The sequence below is a fragment of the Hemibagrus wyckioides genome, linkage group LG04, assembly GCF_019097595.1.
Source record: "Hemibagrus wyckioides isolate EC202008001 linkage group LG04, SWU_Hwy_1.0, whole genome shotgun sequence".
Taxonomy (NCBI): domain Eukaryota; kingdom Metazoa; phylum Chordata; class Actinopteri; order Siluriformes; family Bagridae; genus Hemibagrus; species Hemibagrus wyckioides.
In genome coordinates, this window is record NC_080713.1 from 13,822,447 (window position 1) to 13,843,096 (window position 20,650).

At 41.0% G+C, this 20,650-nt stretch overlaps 1 protein-coding gene across 1 annotated transcript in view; it reads left to right on the top strand.

Moving 5' to 3' along the window:
- rasgrf1 (Ras protein specific guanine nucleotide releasing factor 1) overlaps nucleotides 1-20,650 on the top strand; it is a 163,379-nt gene that overhangs the window by 31,025 nt on the left and 111,704 nt on the right. Inside the window, exons 4-5 of the mRNA XM_058387477.1 lie at nucleotides 16,136-16,228; nucleotides 20,372-20,625. Of these exons, the coding sequence (XP_058243460.1) occupies nucleotides 16,136-16,228; nucleotides 20,372-20,625 (347 nt within the window). The remainder of the gene's footprint in view (nucleotides 1-16,135; nucleotides 16,229-20,371; nucleotides 20,626-20,650) is intronic.

A 20,650-nucleotide genomic window follows, 5' to 3' on the forward strand; every position in this document is an offset into this window, starting at 1 on the left:
GAATTCCTAGTCCTCTGTGGGCATTGGTTATTTTACAGTAAATAACTGTATATTGACGGGTGAGGTTGTAAAGCCTATTTCTTTAGTGTTTTATCGATTGCTAATTGAACAAACTTTACTCCCAATGATTCCCTATTTACAGATTGGTTTGAACTGCCAGGAAGGATGTAGTAACTCAATCACTCTTTACAACAATGGTTTAATGACTATATGTTTGCTCAGGTCTGGGTGATGTTTCTTTGACAAATATTAGTGTTCTTCACCATCAGAGTTTTTCGGGATGGCTGTTCTGTGTCTGAACCATCTGTTTATTGGATGAAGACGCTTTCTATAGTCCCCCTTTGAAAGGATTGGAATGGCAAAGCAAATCATTTTTGCTATACATCAAAGACGTTTGGGTTTGAGATCAGGAGATGAAATAAGAAAATTATTTATAAGAATTTTTAAAAGTTTTTTTCAGTTGTTGTTTGTTTCTCCCATCTGTCTCCTGCTTAGTTAGGTTAAAGTCTCATGATTGACTTGATCAAAAACAAAACCTTCCCCTGAAGTTGTTCCTTTTTCTCATGAAGTTGTTTGTTGTGTTTGCAGTGGGTCATTGTCTTGCTGCATTGGATGCATAAACAGTATCTCACAAAAGTGAGTACACCCCTCAAATTTCAGCCAACATTTTAGTATATCTTCTCAAAGGACAATACTATAAAAATGAAACTTGGATATATTTTAGAGTAGTCAGTGCAGCTTGTATAGCAGTATAGATTTACTGACTTCTGAAAATAACTCAACATACAGCCATTAATGTCAAAATAGCTGGCAACAAAAGTGAGTACACCCTAAGTGATAACAGCTGTACATCTTTTAACCATGCAAAGTCACATGTCCTATTCATCATGTTCATGTCTTTGTCAGCTTGATAGGACCAAATTTGTCTATCTTATATTAGAGCATTTAAAATTTGGTGCTTTGTGTACAATTCACTCATACTGACCACAGGATGATCAACATGGCACCTCATGGCAAAGAACTCTCAGAGGATTTGAGAATTAGAATTGTTACTCTCCACAAAGATGGGTTAGCCTACAAGATGATCGGTAACACCCTGAAACTGAGTTACAGTACAGTGGCCAGGGTCAAACAGAGGTTTTCCAAGACAGGTTCCACTCGGAACAGGCCTCGTAAGGGTCGATCAAAGAAGTTTTGAGTCCTCGTGCTGTGCGTCAGGTGCAGAAGCTAGCTTTAAAAAACGGACGCATGACGCCAGCATTTCTTTAGAGGTTGCAGATGTGGGAGGTAGGCTTGTCAGTGCTCAGACCATACACCGCACACTGCAACAAGTTGGTTTGCATGACCGTCATCCCAAGAGCATGAATTACTGGAACCATGTCCTGTGGCCTGATGAGATAAACTTGTTTGGGTCAGATGGTGTCCAGCATGTGTGGCGATGCCCTGGTGAGGAGTACCAAGAAAATTGACTCTTGCCTACAGTTAACCATGGTGGTGGTAGCATCATGGTCTGGGGTTGCATGAGTGCTGCATGGATTCCAGCATGTATTGTGACATTCTGAAGCAGAAAATGATGCCCTCCTTTCAAAAACTGGGCCAAACAGCTGTTTTCCAACATGATGATAACCCCAAAAACACTGCCAAGATGACAACTGCCTTGCTGAGGAAGCTAAAGGTGAAGGTGATCGAATGGCCAAGTATGTCTCCAGACCTGAACCCTATTGAGCACCTGTGGGGCATCCTCATGTGGAAGGTGGAGAAGCGCCATGTCTAACATCCAGCAGCTCTGTGATATCATTATGGAGGAGTGGAAGAGGATCCCAGCAACATGAATTCCATGCCCAGGAGTATTAAGGCCGCGCTAGATGACAGTGGTGCTCACACAAAGTATTGACACTTTGGACACAGTTTTGACATGTTCATTTATGGTGTACTCATTTTCTTCCCAGTTATTTAGACAATAAAGTCTGCATGTTGAATTATTGTTAGAGGACAATAAATCTGTACTGCTATACAAGCTGCACATTGACTACTCTAAAGTATATCCAATTTTCATTTCTATAGTATTGTCCCTTGAGAAGTGGTTGCTGAAATGTAAGGGGTGTGCTCACTTTTGTGAGATACTGTATACGTGAGGAAAAAGTTTGGAAACACCTGTACACTTATGTATTTTTATTATTGTTTTTTTATTTTATTCAATCAAATGGTTGTAAATGGCTCACAAAACAAAAAATGGACAAAATTAAATTGTATGATTTCAGTTCTTGTTAGTACAATTATCAAAGTTGTGTGATGACCACTGTTTGTGCATCTGGCCGACTGCCCACAAGGCCAGCTGATCCGAGTCTCCTACACACAGTGTCTGTGCACACTGGTTTCTCTTGTTTTATTCAATGATGCAGCCAATTCATGAGCAGTGAGGCATCTGTTTCTCAAGGAGGACACTCGTAAGTACTTGTCTTCTTGGGCAAATGTGCACTTGGGCCTTCTACTGTGTCTTCTGTCCAGATGGGATCCAGTTGCAACATGTTTCTGGAGACTATGGTGTACACCTTTTAAAGAATTCCTTAATTAGAATAGAATAGATGTTTATTGTCATTGTACCATGTTACATGTACAATGAAATTTAAAAAGTGTCAACCAGTCAAAAAGTGCAGCAGTCATACAGACATTCAAGCTGTCAACAATTAAAAAAAATACTAATTAGTATTAAATAAATAAATAAATAAATAAATAAATAAATAAATAAATAAATAAAGGAAATGGTATACTAAAATAATTTGACAGCCCTATCTCACACACAATCACCATCATCTACTGCACATTCCTTGTAAACAGTGTTTTTTTGATTATTGAGTGCAGTTATGGCTGTTGGATATAAACTGTTTTTTTTGTTCTGTATTGCCGTCCTGACAGTAACAGTTCAAACAGATCATGTCCAGGATGTGATGTGTCCTTAAGGATGCTTTGGGCTTTCTTAATACAGTGTGAACTGTGTAGTTCTTCCAGTGTTGGGAAAAGGCAGCCGACAATCTTCTGGGCCATGTTTATGACCCTCTGGAGTACTTTCCTCTGGGCCACTGGGCAGCTGGTGAACCATACACCAATGCAGTAGGTTAGGATGCTCTTTATGGAGCCCTGGTAGAAGGACACCAGTAGTCTCTGAGTGACATTGTTCTTTCTCAGTGCTCTAAGGAAGTAGAGTCTCTGCTGGGCCTTTTTCAGCAGCTCAGAGGTGTTCGTGCTCCAAGTTAAACCCTTCTCTATCTGGACTCCCAGGAACCGGAGGTCAGCTACCCTCTCAGTGTCGTCTGCAAACTTCACAATGGTGTTGCTATGGTAAGCGAGGGTGCAGTCATGGGTGTAGAAAGTGTTGAGCAGGGGGCTCGGCACACAGCCCTGTGGGGAGCCGGTGCTGAGGCTATGGGCCGTAGATGTGTGTCGGTCCACTCTGCCCCTCTGACTGCTATCTGACAGAAAGCTGTTAATCCACATGCAGGTGGAGTGTGGAAGTCCTCAAGATTGTCCACCAGTTTGTAGGGAAGAATGGTGTTAAACGGTGAGCTATAATCCACAAAGAGCATCCGGATGTAGCTCCCTTGCTTCTCCAGGTGGGAAAGCGCAGCATGGAGGGCTGTGGCCACAGTGTCCTCTGTGGATCTGTTTCCCCTGTAGGCAAACTGGTGAGTTTCAAAACTTGGGGACAGGAGTGATGTGATGTGACTCCAGACCAGGTTTTTGAAGCACTTCATCACCACTGGTGTGAGTGCAACTGGCCAGTAGTCACTCAGGCTGGAGATGTAAGATTTCTTTCACAGGGGAACTATGGAGGATTTCAGACACAGTGGGACAGTGGACAGGGCCAACAACTGGTTGAAGATCTTGGCAAAGATTCCAGCCAGCTGATCCGCAGTCTTTCAGCACCCGGCCAGAGACGCCATCCGGGCTAGTAGCCTTCTTCGGGTTCACAGACCTCAGCGTATGCTTATCTTCACTCTGTTAAGCTGCTGAGGGCCTTGAGGTGTGGCGTGGCTGTCTCTAGTGGCTCCACCTCAAAATGTGCAAAGAAGAGGTTTAGCTTCTCTGCCAGTGTGGTGTCACCCTCAGCAGCTCCGGGGGTGGTCCTGAAATTTATGAGATGCTGGACTCCCTGCCACACCTGTCTGTGAACACTCCCAGGTCCTGATGTTTAAACACAGCCCAGTTGGTCCTGTTGAAACAGTCCTGCAGCTGCTGAGAGGCACCATCAGGCCAAGTTTTAATGTTTTTTGTGCTGGTAAAAGCAGTTTTACAGAGGGGGGCATATGCGGGGATCAGAAGCAGGGACATATGGTCAGACTGGTCCAAGTATGGAAGTGGTCTCGCCCTGTAGCCCATCTTGACATTGGAGTATACATTGTCCAGAGTGTTAGCTCCTCTAGTAGTGCATTTAACATGCTGGTGGAATCTAGAGAGTGCTGCTTTCAGGTCCACGTGATTAAAATCTCCTGCTATGATGAGCACAGCATCAGAATACACGTTCTGCTGTTTACTAATACTACCATGTAAAAGTCCAATAGCTGAGCAAGCATTAGCATCCGGTGGAATGTAAACAGCGGCTATTATGACTATAATAAACTCCCTCAGAAGATAAATGGGTCTGCATTTAACAGTTACATACTCCAAGTCCGTGGAGCAGTGTCTGTCTACAGTCACTGTGTTTGTACACCAGCTGTTGTTTGTGTACACACAGAGCCCCCCTCCTCTGCTTTTACCGGAGTCCACTGTCCTGTCCTGATGCTGTGCAGTGTAACCTGCTAACTCGATAGCGGAGTCTGGAATAGACGGATGAAGCCAAGACTCCATGATTAACAACTGTCTTTCACAGCATTGTTGGTAGCAATCTGTAGCCTCACTTCGTCCATCTTATTAGTGAGGGATCTGGCGTTTGCGAGAAATAGGCTGGGAAGCGGGGGTTTGAATGGCTGCCTCCTTAGCCTAGCCAGCATGCCGGCTCTGCCTCCCCGCTTCTGCTTCCTGTCTCTGTGCCGCCTGCGCCACCTCCCCGCTGGGATGGTAATCCATGGTGAGCTGGGGGTTCTCACTATGTCCACTGGGATATTATGTGAGGGGATAAACTTGGTCACTTCGGCTGAAGATGTTGTTCACCAAACAGAATGTACACGAGATAAAATAAAACACGTACACACAAAGCCAAACAAAGCACTGACGGAGCACTGAGCTGCAGCAACTGTGTGCGCCACCATCTTGCTTAGCAAATGGTAGTTGTTTTGTAAAAGGTATTCTTCCTTTTACAAGGACCCAAGCTATGGCGAACTCTGTCCATCTCATCACCCCTCTCTCTAGCTAGCAGTTCAGAGGTATACTGTCTTGAGTCTTTGCATGCTAAATCCTCCAGGATGCTCACATTACAGAGTGCTTACAAATAAAATCCTCAACACTGGATTATAGGGTAGTATTTTCCTCATAGAGCCTGCTTAACTAAGTCTGAAATGAGTTTTATTATTTTGTTTAAGCTCAATAAGCCTGCTGCTTTGACCAGTTTCATGTCTGATAAAGTAGAAAAGTGTCTGCCCCTGTTGTCTTGAATTGAGCTGTAGATTGGAGCCAAAGAGTCATTTAGAGAGGCAGAAAATTCCCAATTGTGTATGTTTTGAAAGTTATTTCAGAAGGATATCAGTCATTTGTGGTTTGCTTACAGTTGCCATCTTGTTAGTGTCTTGGGAGTGGGAGTGGTGATGGTCTGAGATTGTGATTTACTGCCCAGCTTTTTTTTTTTAAATTTGACCATAACAAACATAGATACAGCCAACACACTTTATATACAGTATCTCACAAAAGTGAGTACACCCTTCACATTTTTGTAAATATTTTATTATACCTTTCATGTGACAAGACTGAAGAAATGACACTCTGCTACAATGTAAAGTGGTGAGTGTACAGCCTGTATAACAGTGTAAATTTCCTGTCCCCTCAAAAAAAACTCAACACACAGCCATTAATGTCTAAACCGTTGGCAACAAAAGTGAGTATATCCCTAAGTGGTAATGTCCAAATTGGGCCCAAAGTGTCAATATTTTGTGTGGCCACCATTATTTTCCAGCACTGCCTTAATCCTCCTGGGCATGGAGTTCAACAGAGCTTCACGGGTTGCCACTGGAGTCCTCTTCCACTCCTCCATGATGACATCACAGAGCTAGTGGATGTTGGAGACCTTGAGCTCCCCCACCTTCTGTTTGAGGATGCCCCACCGATGCTCAATAGGGTTTAGGTCTGGAGATATGCTTGGCCAGTCCATCACCTTTACCCTCAGCTTCTTTAGCAAGGCAGTGGTCGTCTTGGAGGTGTGAATGGGGTCATTATCCTGTTGGAATACTGCCCTGCGGCCCAGTCTCCAAAGGGAGGGGATCATGCTCTGCTTAGGTATGTCACAGTACATGTTGGCATTCATGGTTCCCTCAATGAACTGTAGCTCCCCAGTGCCGGCAGCACTCATGCAGGCCCAGACCATGACACTCCCACCACCATGCTTGACTATAGGCAAGACACACCTGTCTTTGTACACCTCACCTGGTTGCCACTACACACGCTTGACACCATCTGAATCAAATAAGTTTATCTTGGTCTAATCGGACCACAGGACATGGTTCCAGTAATCCATGTCCTTAGTCTGCTTGTCTTCAGCAAACTGTATGCGGGCTTTCTTGTGTATCATCTTTAGTAGAGGCTTCCTTCTGGGATGACAGCCACTACTTTTTACATTGTAGCAGAGTGTCATTTCTTCAGTGTTGTCACATGAAAAGATATAATAAAATATTTACAAAAATGTGAGGGGTGTACTCACTTTTGTGAGGTACTGTGTATATATACTATATAGCATATATAAGGAGAAAAGCAGTGGGCCTAAGACAGAACCTTGTGGAACACCGAACATAACCTTTGTATGCACATAGAAAAGTCACCATTTAGATTTATGAACTGATAATGAACAATCAAATAAGACCTGAGACAGGAGAGGGCTGTTCCTTTAACATGAACAACATGTTTTAGCCTATCAAATAGAATACTGTGGTCAGTGATGTCAAAATCTGCACTAAGAGTAACACCAGTAAGAAGGCACAACCCTGATTAAAGGCCGGTAATAGGTCATTTACCACTTTAACCAGTGCTGTCTCTGTGCTATGATGAGACCTAAATCCTGACTGATTTCATTGACCGGTTTCATGAATGTTATTCCTATGCAGGTATGAACATAACTGCTGTGCTACAGCCTTTTCTAGGATCTTCTAGGAGGTAAAGGGCAGGTTTGATATTGGCCTATAGTTGGACAACTGAGGGGTTGAGTTTGGATTTTTTAATCAGGGGTTTGATGACCACTAGTTTAAAATATTTAAGCACATAGCTAGCGCTAAGGTAAAGAATTTGTGATTTTTAGAAGGGGTTCGGTAGCTACTGGTAATATCTCTCTAAGGATATTTACTGAATCCACAAAATTTAAACTATCATAATTTTTTTCAACTTTTTTTTGTTTAAATCTGTTAATCGACCTCAGTTCTAATCAAAAACTACTAAATATTGGGGGAAAAAAAAACAAATTCAGGATTTTTAATCTTTAATTGCTAATTTCCTAAGTGATAGCACTGATTTAAGGGAAAAAAACAAACACAAAATGACTTATTTTCGATATAAAAAAGTGATTGTTCAAGATATTTTTGTACTGCAGTCCTGGAAAGGTCAAAGATTAGTAACAACATCCTCTGTCTGTGGATGTTTTGGCCTAATTGACTTCCATTATATAGTTTCTGGCCTTTTTATGGAGTTATATAGAGTATATCAGCATATTATAGTGTCTGTGTGTGAGAGAGAGACCTTTGCGCACTGACCTTGATGTGTCCCAGAATATGCACCTCAGCTCCCAGAACTACTAAGAGTCTATAATGAGTAAACAAAAAAAAAGTAAGTCTATTTATGTACATGCTGCCTTTTGATGGTGAGAAGTATAGACTAAACAAAAACAAGGTAAGTGGATTTAAACACTTGCATGCTGTCCCACTGGTCATTTGATGATAAGAAGAGGATCAAGCACCCTGAGGAGGGGCTTCAATTGTACTGAATTTTTGGAAATGATTATGCAGCCTAAACCTCCAGCGAGCTGCAGGATATATCATCTCATGGGGGGTCAGATCCTGATTTTGTTGTGGCACCTTCATCCTCTCCAGCTTCTTCCAATGAAGGCAATAAGAATGCAGAGGATCCTGGATCTGGGTGGATTGGGAGAAACGGCGAAGTGTAGTTTCCCACCAACGCTGAGACAACTCCCTTTTTCCAGCCTGCCAGAGGCGGGACTCAAGGGCCGATGTGTTACGCTATCACGAGGGTCCAGAACGTGGATTCTGTGTTCAAATGTGCAGTGCCAAACTCCCAACACCTTACATTTCCCACAAGGGTTGGAAGGATCCTGGACCACTGCTACACACCTAATGCCGGATTCACACTGCACGATTTTTATCGGATCACTGTTGCTCATCTGTTGCGGATCACTGCACGATGGATCGGCGACAGCAGCTTTCACACTGCACGACTACACAATAGGAAGAATCCCTGACAACTCTGTCTGGTCTGCAAACTGTTTCACAACCGAACGTACGCGAGAAATAATAATGAAATAACCCAAGATCACATGTGATGTCAGAGGTCACACGCGAAACTGTAAATGTTACCCTGCAAAAAGTTTGCGAGCCAAATGGTCAGTGTGGGGAACAAGGATTGTGCGTTCTGCATAATAGAACAAATGAGTAATTTTGCAATGTGCTGCTGCTGATTCGGCTGATCAAGTAAATGTTTCTGCTTTTATTTCTGTTTGATGTAATTGTAAAGCTTATATATTCTGATATAACTATATTTGAGACATTTTTGTCTGATGATAACCTATATAAACTCTATTAAACTATAATATAATGCTCCTACTGAAGCCGTGCTTGCTGATATTGTGATCTATAACTCCTCCCCGAACTGACCCTGTATCTCGCTCTCTCATTGGCTGATGTAGGTCAGAGCTCCGTTCACACTGCACAACCGAGTTTTTGGTCATTCACACTGCGTGATTGATCACTCGTGTGCACACACTCTGCTTTGCCTTGATTTTGCTAAAATAGTCGACTTTGCAAAACTAGTCAGCGACTGAAGTCATGCAGTGTGAACTCGGCATAAGACTGTGTGGCCACTTCCTCTACCACAGTTGTTAATCTTGCTGATGACACTCTTCCCTCACAAGGGACTCTTCTCTATGTTGCAGTCAGGGAAGTGCTTCCGCTTCTTGAAAGCAAACACATCTGTCTGACAATGAATTCATATGGATCAGTCAAATAATCTTTTTACAGTTAAGGAAAGAGGCAAGGCAGAGTAAAACATCCACACAAAAAAAATAAGCTTCCTACACAAAAAGTGAAAAACTAGAAGGATGACTAAAAAGCAAACAATGCTGGGATAGTTCCCAGAAAATATAAATACAGTCACACCAAGCATTCAAGCAGTTTCTCTCACAGTTTTCCTGATGTATAATGGTCTAAAGGGTGCATCATTATTACTGTCATTCTGGACCTACAAAAGATTGTATAATTCATCTAAGCTGTGGACATGTGATCCATTATCACCTATCACCTAGCAAGATAATGCACTGTGATCAACAATCCAATATCAGTATTATTCTTTCTCTTTCTCATTAAGACTCTTTATATGTGGCATCTACTTTGTTGTCCAAATGCTCCAATACATAATGCCCTTTGTTCTGTATCGATATCAATTAAAACCTGGTAAGACATTCTTCATAAGAATGCAGCACCTCCATGATCAAGACCACTTCTTGCTGGAGCTCCATACGCTGAATGGTGAACTCATAATTTATAAATATCTCTTTTAATCCTACGCAAGTGAAAACTGTGATACCTAATATCGTTAACACCAAAGATGCTGATTGTGGAGCTTGTCCATCAATTAAAAAATAATAATAAATGCTGGCCGAACAGCTAGAATATAACTTAATGTACTCAAAGCAACCATTGTTGCCATCTAGCGCCATTTTATATTCTTCTATATGTGATTGGTCTTGATTTTAGCTCTGAATTGTGTGAAAAGGTGTGTGGGTCCAGGCAACAGAAATTAGTCAGGCCACACTTTATTCTGCATGAATAAAAGAACAAATAAATCAAAACAAGTTTGAATCTGGCCTTCTCTCACATTTTGTAATGGCGATCTATCAGCGGAAGGGATTATTTTAGCCACAAAGCTTGCATACTCATGCTTAATGAATTCTCTTTAAAAATACATGCCTCATATTATTATTATTTTGAGTGAAATTAATAAGTTAATATAGCGCCAATTACATATAGCAATGACGTCCTTACAGAATTGCTAGTACCAATACCAGCATTGGGTCTGTTTTTGGGAAATGATTGTTTTAGGCCCCATCATAGTACAGAACCTGTATTAGTTAAAATTACAAATGACTTGCTTTTAGCTTCTGACCAAGGCTGCATATCAGTTTTAGTCCTGCTTGATCTTAGTGCTGCATTCGACACTATAGATCATAATATTCTCGTAGATCGCTTACAAAATCACATAGGTATGCAGGGACAGGCATTAAAATGGTTTAGATCCTACCTGTCTGATCAATACCGCTTTGTATATTTAAATGGAGAACTGTCCAGTGTAGTGCCAGTGGAATACATGGTCCCACAATGATCAGTTTTAGGACCTCTGCTTTTCTCGGTATACATGCTTCCAGTGGGTAACATCATTAGAATGCATGGGATTAGTTTCCATTGTTATGCCGATGATACCCAGTTATACATCTCATCAAAACCAGATGAAATATCTAATTTGTCTAGATTAACTGAGTGTGTTAAAGATAATAAAGATTGGATGACCGATAATTTTCTATTACTAAACTAGAGATATTACTTATTGGTCCAAAAACCAGTACACAGGAGCTCTCGCAATTCAGCTTGCATTTAGAAGGATGCACTATTACTAGTAGCTCAACAGTGAAAGACCTGGGCATAATATTAGACAGCAATTTGTCCTTTGAAAATCATATTTCCAATATTGCACAAACAGCCTTCTTCCATCTTAGAAATATTGCCAAGCTTAGGAACATTTTATGTGTATCTGATGCAGAAAAATTAGTTCGTGCATTCATGACCTCCAGACTGGACTACTGTAATGCATTACTAGGTGTTTGTCCTGCATCTTCAATAAACAAGCTACAGTTAGTCCAGAATGCAGCCACCAGAGTTCTTACCAGATCAAGAAAATATGATCATATAACCCCAATATTATCATCCCTGCACTGGCTACCTGTTAAACTTAGAATTGACTATAAATTAGCACTACTTACATTCAAGGCTCTAAATGGTTTAGCTCTCACGTATCTAGCCAGTCTTCTAACACATTACAATCCACCACGATCTTTAGGATCACAAAACTCCGGACTTCTGGTAGTTCCCAGAATATCAAAGTCCACAAAATGGGGTAGACCTTTTTTGTATTTAGCTCCTAAACTTTGGAATAGCCTTCCTGACAGTGTTCGGGGCTCAGACACAATCTCCCAGTTTAAACATAGACTAAAGACTTACCTCTTTAGCCTACATTTAACACATCCCATAACCTTGTGCTCCAGAACATCTGATTAAATGCACATTATCATCTAGTGCTGCTAATATTATGAACAGCAGTTACGCTAATTCTGTTCCATTGGTTCCCTTCTTCTACCCATCCCAAAGCATACAGGGACTGTGCCGGTTCCAGTGGCATCTGGAGATGGACCAGCTCCAGCCAGGTTCTGCTTTGTGAGGATTGGGGTATTCAAAGCAACGCTGTCAACTTTATGTGGACGACAACAATAATATTTTACACTTGATGTATCGGCATCACACAATTGACTACACATAAATGCACAATATAATCACACTCTCCGCTGTCACCCAAATGAGGATGGGTTCCCTTTTGAGTCTGGTTCCTCTCAAAGTTTCTTCCTCATACCATCTAAGGAGTTTTTCCTTGCCACAGTCACCTCAGGCTTACTCACTTGGGATAACATCTAGGACTGTTTGTTGTTTTCTTATGTAAAGCTGCTTTGAGACAATGCTCTTTGTTAAAAGTGCTATACAAATAAAATTGAATTGAATTGAAACGTTTCTTTACCTGGGGTTAAAAGCGGTGTTTAGAACAACAATAACCCAGGGTTAAGCACAGTGTGAAAAGCCCTAATCATAGTCTATGATAGTAGAAGTTCAAGTTCCAATACAGTCAGCCAAGAATAGGAATCACAGGCTGGAAAGATTAAAAAAAAAAAAAAAAAAAAACACTCTGAGAACCAGCTCAAATATTCTTGTCAAACAGTAGCAAAGGCCTGTAAGTCTTGTGTAAACACAAACCTGGCAGGCCGCTATACCTGCTATATAGCAACATATATACTGTATAGCAACTGAAGAGCCCTTCTGAACTACATTTTTATACATAAACCTTCATCTATATGTGATGTCATATATATACACTATATTGCCAAAAGTATTCGCTCACCCATCCAAATAATCAGAATCAGGTGTTCACATCACTTCCATGGCCACAGGTGTATAAAATCAAGCACCTAGGCATGCAGACTGTTTTTACAAACATTTGTGAAAGAATGGGTCACTCTCAGGAGCTCAGTGAATTCCAGCGTGGAACTGTGATAGGATGCCACCTGTGCAACAAGTCCAGTCGTGAAATTTCCTCGCTCCTAAATATTCCACAGTCAACTGTCAGCTGTATTATAAGAACGTGGAAGTGTTTGGGAACGACAGCAACTCAGCCACGAAGTGGTAGGCCACGTAAACTGATGGAGCGGGGTCAGCGGATGCTGAGGCGCATAGTGCGAAGAGGTCGCCAACTTTCTGCAGAGTCAATCGCTACAGACCTCCAAACTTCATGTGGCCTTCAGATTAGCTCAAGAACAGTGCGCAGAGAGCTTCATGGAATGGGTTTCCATGGCCGAGCAGCTGCATCCAAGCCATACATCACCAAGTGCAATGCAAAGCGTCGGATGCAGTGGTGTAAAGCACGCCGCCACTGGACTCTAGAGCAGTGGAGACGCGTTCTCTGGAGTGACGAATCGCGCTTCTCCATCTGGCAATCTGATGGACGAGTCTGGGTTTGGCGGTTGCCAGGAGAACGGTACTTGTCTGACTGCATTGTGCCAAGTGTAAAGTTTGGTGGAGGGGGGATTATGGTGTGGGGTTGTTTTTCAGGAGCTGGGCTTGGCCCCTTAGTTCCAGTGAAAGGAACTCTGAATGCTTCAGCATACCAAGACATTTTGGACAATTCCATGCTCCCAACTTTGTGGGAACAGTTTGGAGCTGGCCCCTTCCTCTTTCAGCATGACTGTGCACCAGTGCACAAAGCAAGGTCCATAAAGACATGGATGACAGAGTCTGGTGTGGATGAACTTGACTGGCCTGCACAGAGTCCTGACCTCAACCCGATAGAACACCTTTGGGATGAATTAGAGTGGAGACTGAGAGCCAGGCCTTCTCGTCCAACATCACTGTGTGACCTCACAAATGCGCTTCTGGAAGAATGGTCAAAAATTCCCATAAACACACTCCTAAACCTTGTGGACAGCCTTCCCAGAAGAGTTGAAGCTGTTATAGCTGCAAAGGGTGGACCAATGTCATATTGAACCCTATGGATTAGGAATGGGATGTCACTTAAATTCATATGCGAGTCACGGCAGGTGAGCTCATACTTTTGGCAATATAGTGTGTATATATATATATATGTATATGTATATGTATATGTATATATATATATATATATATATATATATATGAGAGAGAGAGAGAGAGAGAGAGAGGGAGAGAAATGCAGTAATCAAGGGCCTCCGTCAGGACCTCACTGATATAACTCTTGACAGATTATGATTTGTAGGTTGGTTCATGATGATGCTTAGAATTGGGATAAGTGGCTTGAACCACTTGAGGGCCTGCAAGCTTCCATGGGGTTTTCTTCCTAATTTGAATTACTGCATCTTAGATGTCAATAGGGAAATTTGGGAAGAGACACCTGAAATTCAGTAGGTTCTTGACCTGAGGGGAAAAGGCCACACTTTGAGTCACTTAAGAATGACAGTCACTACTGAATGTCAGGGGTGCTTATTCTTTTAGTAATGTCATGTATGAGAGAAAGACAGAGATCCGAGAGAGTTTGTTCCCAGCCATACAACTGCAAAGAGTGGTATTTAAGTTGAATTTTAATGAGGCAGAAGTTGTGAATTAGACTGTTATTTTTGTGTAGTTCAATTTATAAGTTGTGCTGAGAAGCACAGATGGGAAAATAATGGGAACCTGAATCTTTGAAGTACCTCTGCCTGTCTCCTTCCTGAGTTTGCTTTCTCACTAAGACACCCACCACAGAGAATCCACTAAAGACAGAAAATAAGATGCTAATGGACTACTATTCTGTCTCAAGCAAAATGCTGAGGTACTTTGTATTTTACCGTTTTTTTTTTTCTATTTTCTATTTACGCCAAAGAAATCCTTCTGGAACATTAAAGACTCACCACCGTGTCATCTGTATTGAAAGTTACATAAGACATCCAAGTCTTTTATTTATTGAGCATTCTTCCCATAGGAAGTTAGTTACTATTTATTCTTAACATTTATGTATAAAAAGCAAGCCTGAGGCTACGGTGGCAAGGAAAAAGTCCCTGAGATGATGTGAGGAAGAAAGCTTTAGAGGAACCAGGCTCGGAAGATTACAGAGGATTGATCAGGCAGGTCCAGAAAGTAGATGCGGTCACACTGGAGACAGAGAACACTGGGGGCTGGGGAGTGGGATGTATAGCTTGCCAGAGTGAGAGAGAAAGTGAATAAGTGAAAAAAGAGAGAGAAGGAAAATGAGGGAAAAATATTAGGTATGCTTGTGATCCTGTGATGGTTAAAGACAATGTACATTATGTGCAAAGTGTAGGCAAGTTACACATTGCCCAACCACTTCACAATCAGCAGACCTGTGACAGCATCCAAACATTCTAGTACACCAAACATTCTATACCCATGAACCTTCCAGATCTGTTCATTTACCTAAGAAAAAAACTATACATAGAAAGCTTGATTAAACAAATTTGTTTTTAGCCTGGACTTAAACACTGAGACTGTGCCTGAATCCCAAACACTTATTGGAAGGCTGTTCCATAACTGTTGCTCTGTCCCCTGCTGTAGCCTTTGCTACTTGTGGTACTACCAAATAGCCTGCACCTTTTGATTGAAGTAGGCATGGTGGCTCATAAAAAACCAAAAGGTTGCTCAGCTCCTGTGGCACGAGACCATTCAGTGCTTTATAGGTCAATAATAGTATGTGATAATCAATGCAAAATTTAACTAGTAGCAAATGCAGTGTAGATAAGATTAGAGTGATGTGTTTGTATCTTTTGGTTCTGTGCAGGCCAGTCAAGTTCTTCCACACCAAACTCACTCAGAGCATCTCCAAAACTGCAGTTCTTGTGAGGTGTTCCCATTCTGCATTATACATTTGATATGTTAAGTAAATTAGGGTATGTTCTTTATTTCCATAATTGGTCATTTTAGCAAGTATGTAAGACACCAATTTATTTAAGTTTGTATGTACTATATCAGATTTTCAGGGTACCAGAAATTTATATACACTTGGGTAGTATTTGATGCTATTGTGTTTTAACTGCTTGAATGAAACCATTGGGGGTGGTCTTCCACAAACTTGTCACAACATTTATCTAATTTTATTTTGCCCTTTACTGGCCCTGATAGAACTGCTGTCAGTCAGTTTTGTGGCCTTTTTAGTTCAATACTTAATATTTACTCTCTCCAAGATACTGAGGATATAACACTAGATAAACTATAGGTCACTCCAGTTCACTTTAGCCCATGTGTCTATGCATCTAAACCCTCACCCAGTTTTGGTGAGCCTGTACCCACTGTAGCCTTAAATACCTGTTTTTGGCTGACGGAAGTTTTTATACATGTTACTTCCATGTCTATATATGTGTGATGAGCCATTTATGAGAAGTGAACAATTTATTAGTCATGTCTGCATGGTTACTATAAGTCATTTGCTTTGGCAGATTGCTGGACTGCTTAAAGACAACGAAAAGATCCAGTCCAACCCCATCATTGCTCCCAGTGAAGAAGACTCTGAAATCAAGAAAATCAAGAAGGTAAGGACCTTTGACCCCTTGTTTCATACAACATAACCTTTTTTTTTTTTACTGTCAATCTTTAGTTAGTAGTAATTCACAAAAGCAATCATAGCAAGCTAACCCTCAGAAATAACAGTCTACAACCTGTAAGGGTAAGAAACTAGCCATGTACAGTAGCAGAATACAAACTTTGTATTTGTTTGTATTTTTATATTACATTTTATGACATTATTTTAGACTTATTTGGCAAGATTTGGGTAACTGTGTCTGGGGTGGGGAGAATGACCTGTGTACATTCTTCTACACATGTTGAGGCGTTTAAACACATCACCAAGTTACTATATGTATTTGGCCGTTGATATGGCCATCATTCCGTGGAGTCTTCTCTTCTCATTGCTGCTGGGTTTGTGCTAGTTCTGAATAACAGAGAACCTTGTCAGTCCTCAAGTGTTCTTAAGCAATAATTACCCACAATTCATAATTAAATTCTGTTTAAGAATTCAGCATATCTAAATGCCATAGCTGTGAAGAATCTCCTGGATAGCCTATGCCACAATGTCATTAAGGCTCAAAATATGGACTGAATGGAGATATGTAGAGATGAAACTTATACCACTGATGCACAGGTAGCAGCAGTGCAGAGTTTCTTTAATACCACTAATCTGTGTAACATATACATATTTTCAAAATATTCTTTGTTGAATTGCATCACACAATAGGGCTAGGCACCTTGTCTGTCTGTCAGCCACGGTGGTGATTTCTACCACCCAGTGAGCCACTCTCTGTTTAGATTGTTGTATTCTCTGGTTAGCTTTCCATATCTTTCCCCCATAACAGAGATCTGTTGATCCAGTTGTTGTCATCTTGTCTATACACTGCTAGGGTACACCGATAGGGTGCATGCTGGGCATAGCAACCAATGTTCATCAAGTTCCAGCTCATGGCAAAGAGCAATTCCAGTGATTCACACAGTGATGCTTGAAAGTTTGTGATCCCTTTACAATTTTTTATATTTCTGCATAAAGTTGACCCAAAATCATCAGACTTTAACACAAGTCCTAAAAGTAGACCAAATTAATCCAATCAAACAAAGGAGACAAATATATGATCTGTTTTCAATCAGTGGGATGACAATCAGGTGTCATTGAGTATCTTTCACTCTGATCTTTCTAACGTGTTTGTGGAGGTGTATCGTAGCACAAACAATATAGATTTCTTCTCATCATGTTGGAAAAGTTTACAAATCTCTAGATTAAACTATTGGAATTTGGAACACACAAATTAACAGTCAGACAGACTGTGTACAAATGGAGGAAATAAGACCATTGCTGCCCTCCCCAGTAGTGGTCAACAAAGATTACCCCAATAGCAAAATGTGTAATAATATGATCAATGGTTTTATGTTCAGTTTTTGCTGCACAAACGGGGTCACACCAGATACTGAACACAAAGATTGATGTACTTCTCCCACTCACACGTATGTAATACTGGATCATTTTTCTCAATAAATAAATGACCAAATATAATATTTTTTGTCTTATTTGTTTGACTGAGTTCAATTTGTCTACTTTCTGGACTTGTGTGAAACTCTAATGATGTTTTTGGTCATATTTATGTAGAAATATAAAAGGGTTCACAAACTTTCATGCACCACTGTAGATTCCGCAGGACTCTTTTGTGTTGATCCTTGTAAATGGGATAATATGGAAGCATGCCTGCTATAGTGAAGCTAGCCTGATAGCTGATCACGTTAACCATCTGGTGCTAAAATGAGGCTGATCGAACTTTTCTGGATATTTGAGGGTAGAGTTTATTCAGTTTATTTAGCTGGGCTGGCTTGCTGCATTTGTCTATAGCAGACATGTGGCCTATGCCAAACTTGCAGTTTAATGTTGCAGTTGAAAATCCAGTGGACCTATGTTTCACCATCAGACATTTTATGTCCCTCATATGTGGCTATGGCTATAGCATCTATGCACACCTCAGATGCATGAGGAGGACTAGTCTCAAAAGCGATAGGGGGACTCCCCTATTGAGAAGGCACCTGTTTCTGTACATGGCTTCAGTTTCTAGATCAATTATTTAAGTTCAGCCATATCTGATGCCTGGCTTTTACAAAATGTTAATCGTGTTTTCAGCTTCTTAATCTATTTACTGGCCATGGATGTTGCCAGTAAGTAGGTGGTTTAGGCTGTGCATCATATTCAGGGTTGAAAATGATGCACAGCCTAAACCACAGACCTACTGGCAACATCCATAGGCAGCAATGACTGATAAATAGATGAAGAACTGTTAGCCAGGTTTGATCATATAATCAGTAAAGAGATATCCAAAACGGAGACTGAACATGCTGGTTGTTTGTCTCAGCCTCCTGGGGAGTTTATATGTTGGCTGCCCAGCATAAATTCTGCAGGATTAATTATTATCCACAAATGACCAGAGCCGTTTAGTGGAAACCAGCTAACCAGGAGGCTAATCCTAAGAAGCACAAGATGGAGGATGGAAGTAAGATGAAAGAGTGTGTCAGGTAACAGTTAGCAGTCAAGTAACACCCAAATAAAGCACAGGTTCTCTGGTCAACTAGATAGTGAGGAGTAAAGACTATGGGCATTGCAGGACTGAATCATCAAAAGAGGCTCCAGTATGCTTTTGAGTGGTAATCAGGTAATCTAGCAAGTACTAGAGAGTGCATTATGGTCCAAGCTACAAACCCTAATTCCAATGAAGTTGGGACATTGTGTAAAATGTAAATAAAAACAATACAATGACCTACAAATCCTTGTTGACTCATATTCAACTGAAAACACCACAAAGACAAAATATGCAATGTTCAAACTGATAAACTTAATTGCCTCTTGCAAATATTCACTCATTTCGAATTTGAATTTGCCTGCAACACGTTCCAAAAGAGCTGGGACAGGGGCAACAAAAGACTGGGAAAGTTGGGGAATGCTCCAAAAACACCCGTTTATAACATTCCACAGGTGAACAAGTTAATTGGAAAAAGGTGAGCGTCATGATTGGGTATAAAAGGAGGATCTCCGAACAGCTCAGTCATTCAAAAGCAAGGATGGGGTGCAAATAGTCCAACAGTTAAGAAACAACTTTCCTCAACATACAGTTGCAAAAAAATGTAGGTATTCCATCATCTACAGGCCATAATATCATCAGAAGATCCAGAGAATCTGGAGAAATCTCTGTACGTAAGCAGCAAGGCCAAAAACCAACACTGAATGACCACGACCTTCAATCCCTCAGGTGGCACTGCATTAAAAACAGAAATAATTCTGTAAAGGATATTACCACATGGGCTCAGGAACACTTTGGAAAACCGTTGTCAGTTCATCACAGTTCATCACATCTACAATTGCAAAATTGTAGCAATTGTAAAAGGACCATCCAGATTGCTGTCAGTGCAAAGTTCAAAAGCCAGCATCTGTGATGGTCCCTGCTTATTTCAGCAGGACAGTGCCAAGCCACATTCTGCACTTGTTACAACAGCATTGTAGTAAAAGAGTATAGGTACTCTGTCTCCCATTGAAAATGAAGCGCAAAATACAACGTACACCCCGGACTGTTGAGCAACTGAAATCAAACATCAAGCAAGAATGGGAAAGAATTCCATATACAAAGCTTCAACAATTAGTGTCCTTAGTTCCCAAATGCTTATTGAGTGTTGTTAAAAGGAAAGGTGATATAACAAAGTGGTGAAAATACCCCTGTCCCAGCTCTTTTGGAATGTGTTGCAGGCATCAAATTCGAAATGAGTGACTATTTGCAAGAGACAATCAATTTGATCAGTTTGAACATATCTTGTCTTTGTGGTGTTTTCAATGAAATTTTGTTGCCACTTTGGTGGACAGGTCTGACAGAAGCTCATCCATAGTCACAAGCTTTTATGCTGACACTTCTATAGTGCACATGAGGTCCAATCTGTATAAAGCTATAAGATACCAATGAAATGATGACAGTAATATTTATATCATATACTGATATTATATTGAAGATTTTATTTAATGTTTTGTCTTACACAAAGGAAGTAACCAGGTTATTCTTGGTGCCCCTGGCAGAAAACATATAGATGAGAATTATTTATGTGCCTATAGCTACATGTGGTAATGTCCAAACTCTACTGATGTTAGACTGCCTTAAAAACCTCAGGTACAGAGTTTCTTGCGTGGTTGGATGTGTCGGAGGAAGTGGAAGACCATTATCCAGGATTACATTCGCTCACCACATGCCGAAAGCATGAGGAAGAGAAACCAGGTGGTATTTAGCATGCTGGAAGCGGAGGCTGAGTATGTCCAACAGCTCCACATACTTGTCAACAATTTCCTTCGACCACTCCGCATGGCTGCCAGTTCCAAGAAGCCACCCATTACTCATGATGATGTCAGCAGCATTTTTCTCAACAGGTACTTGAATAGAGAACTTGCATTG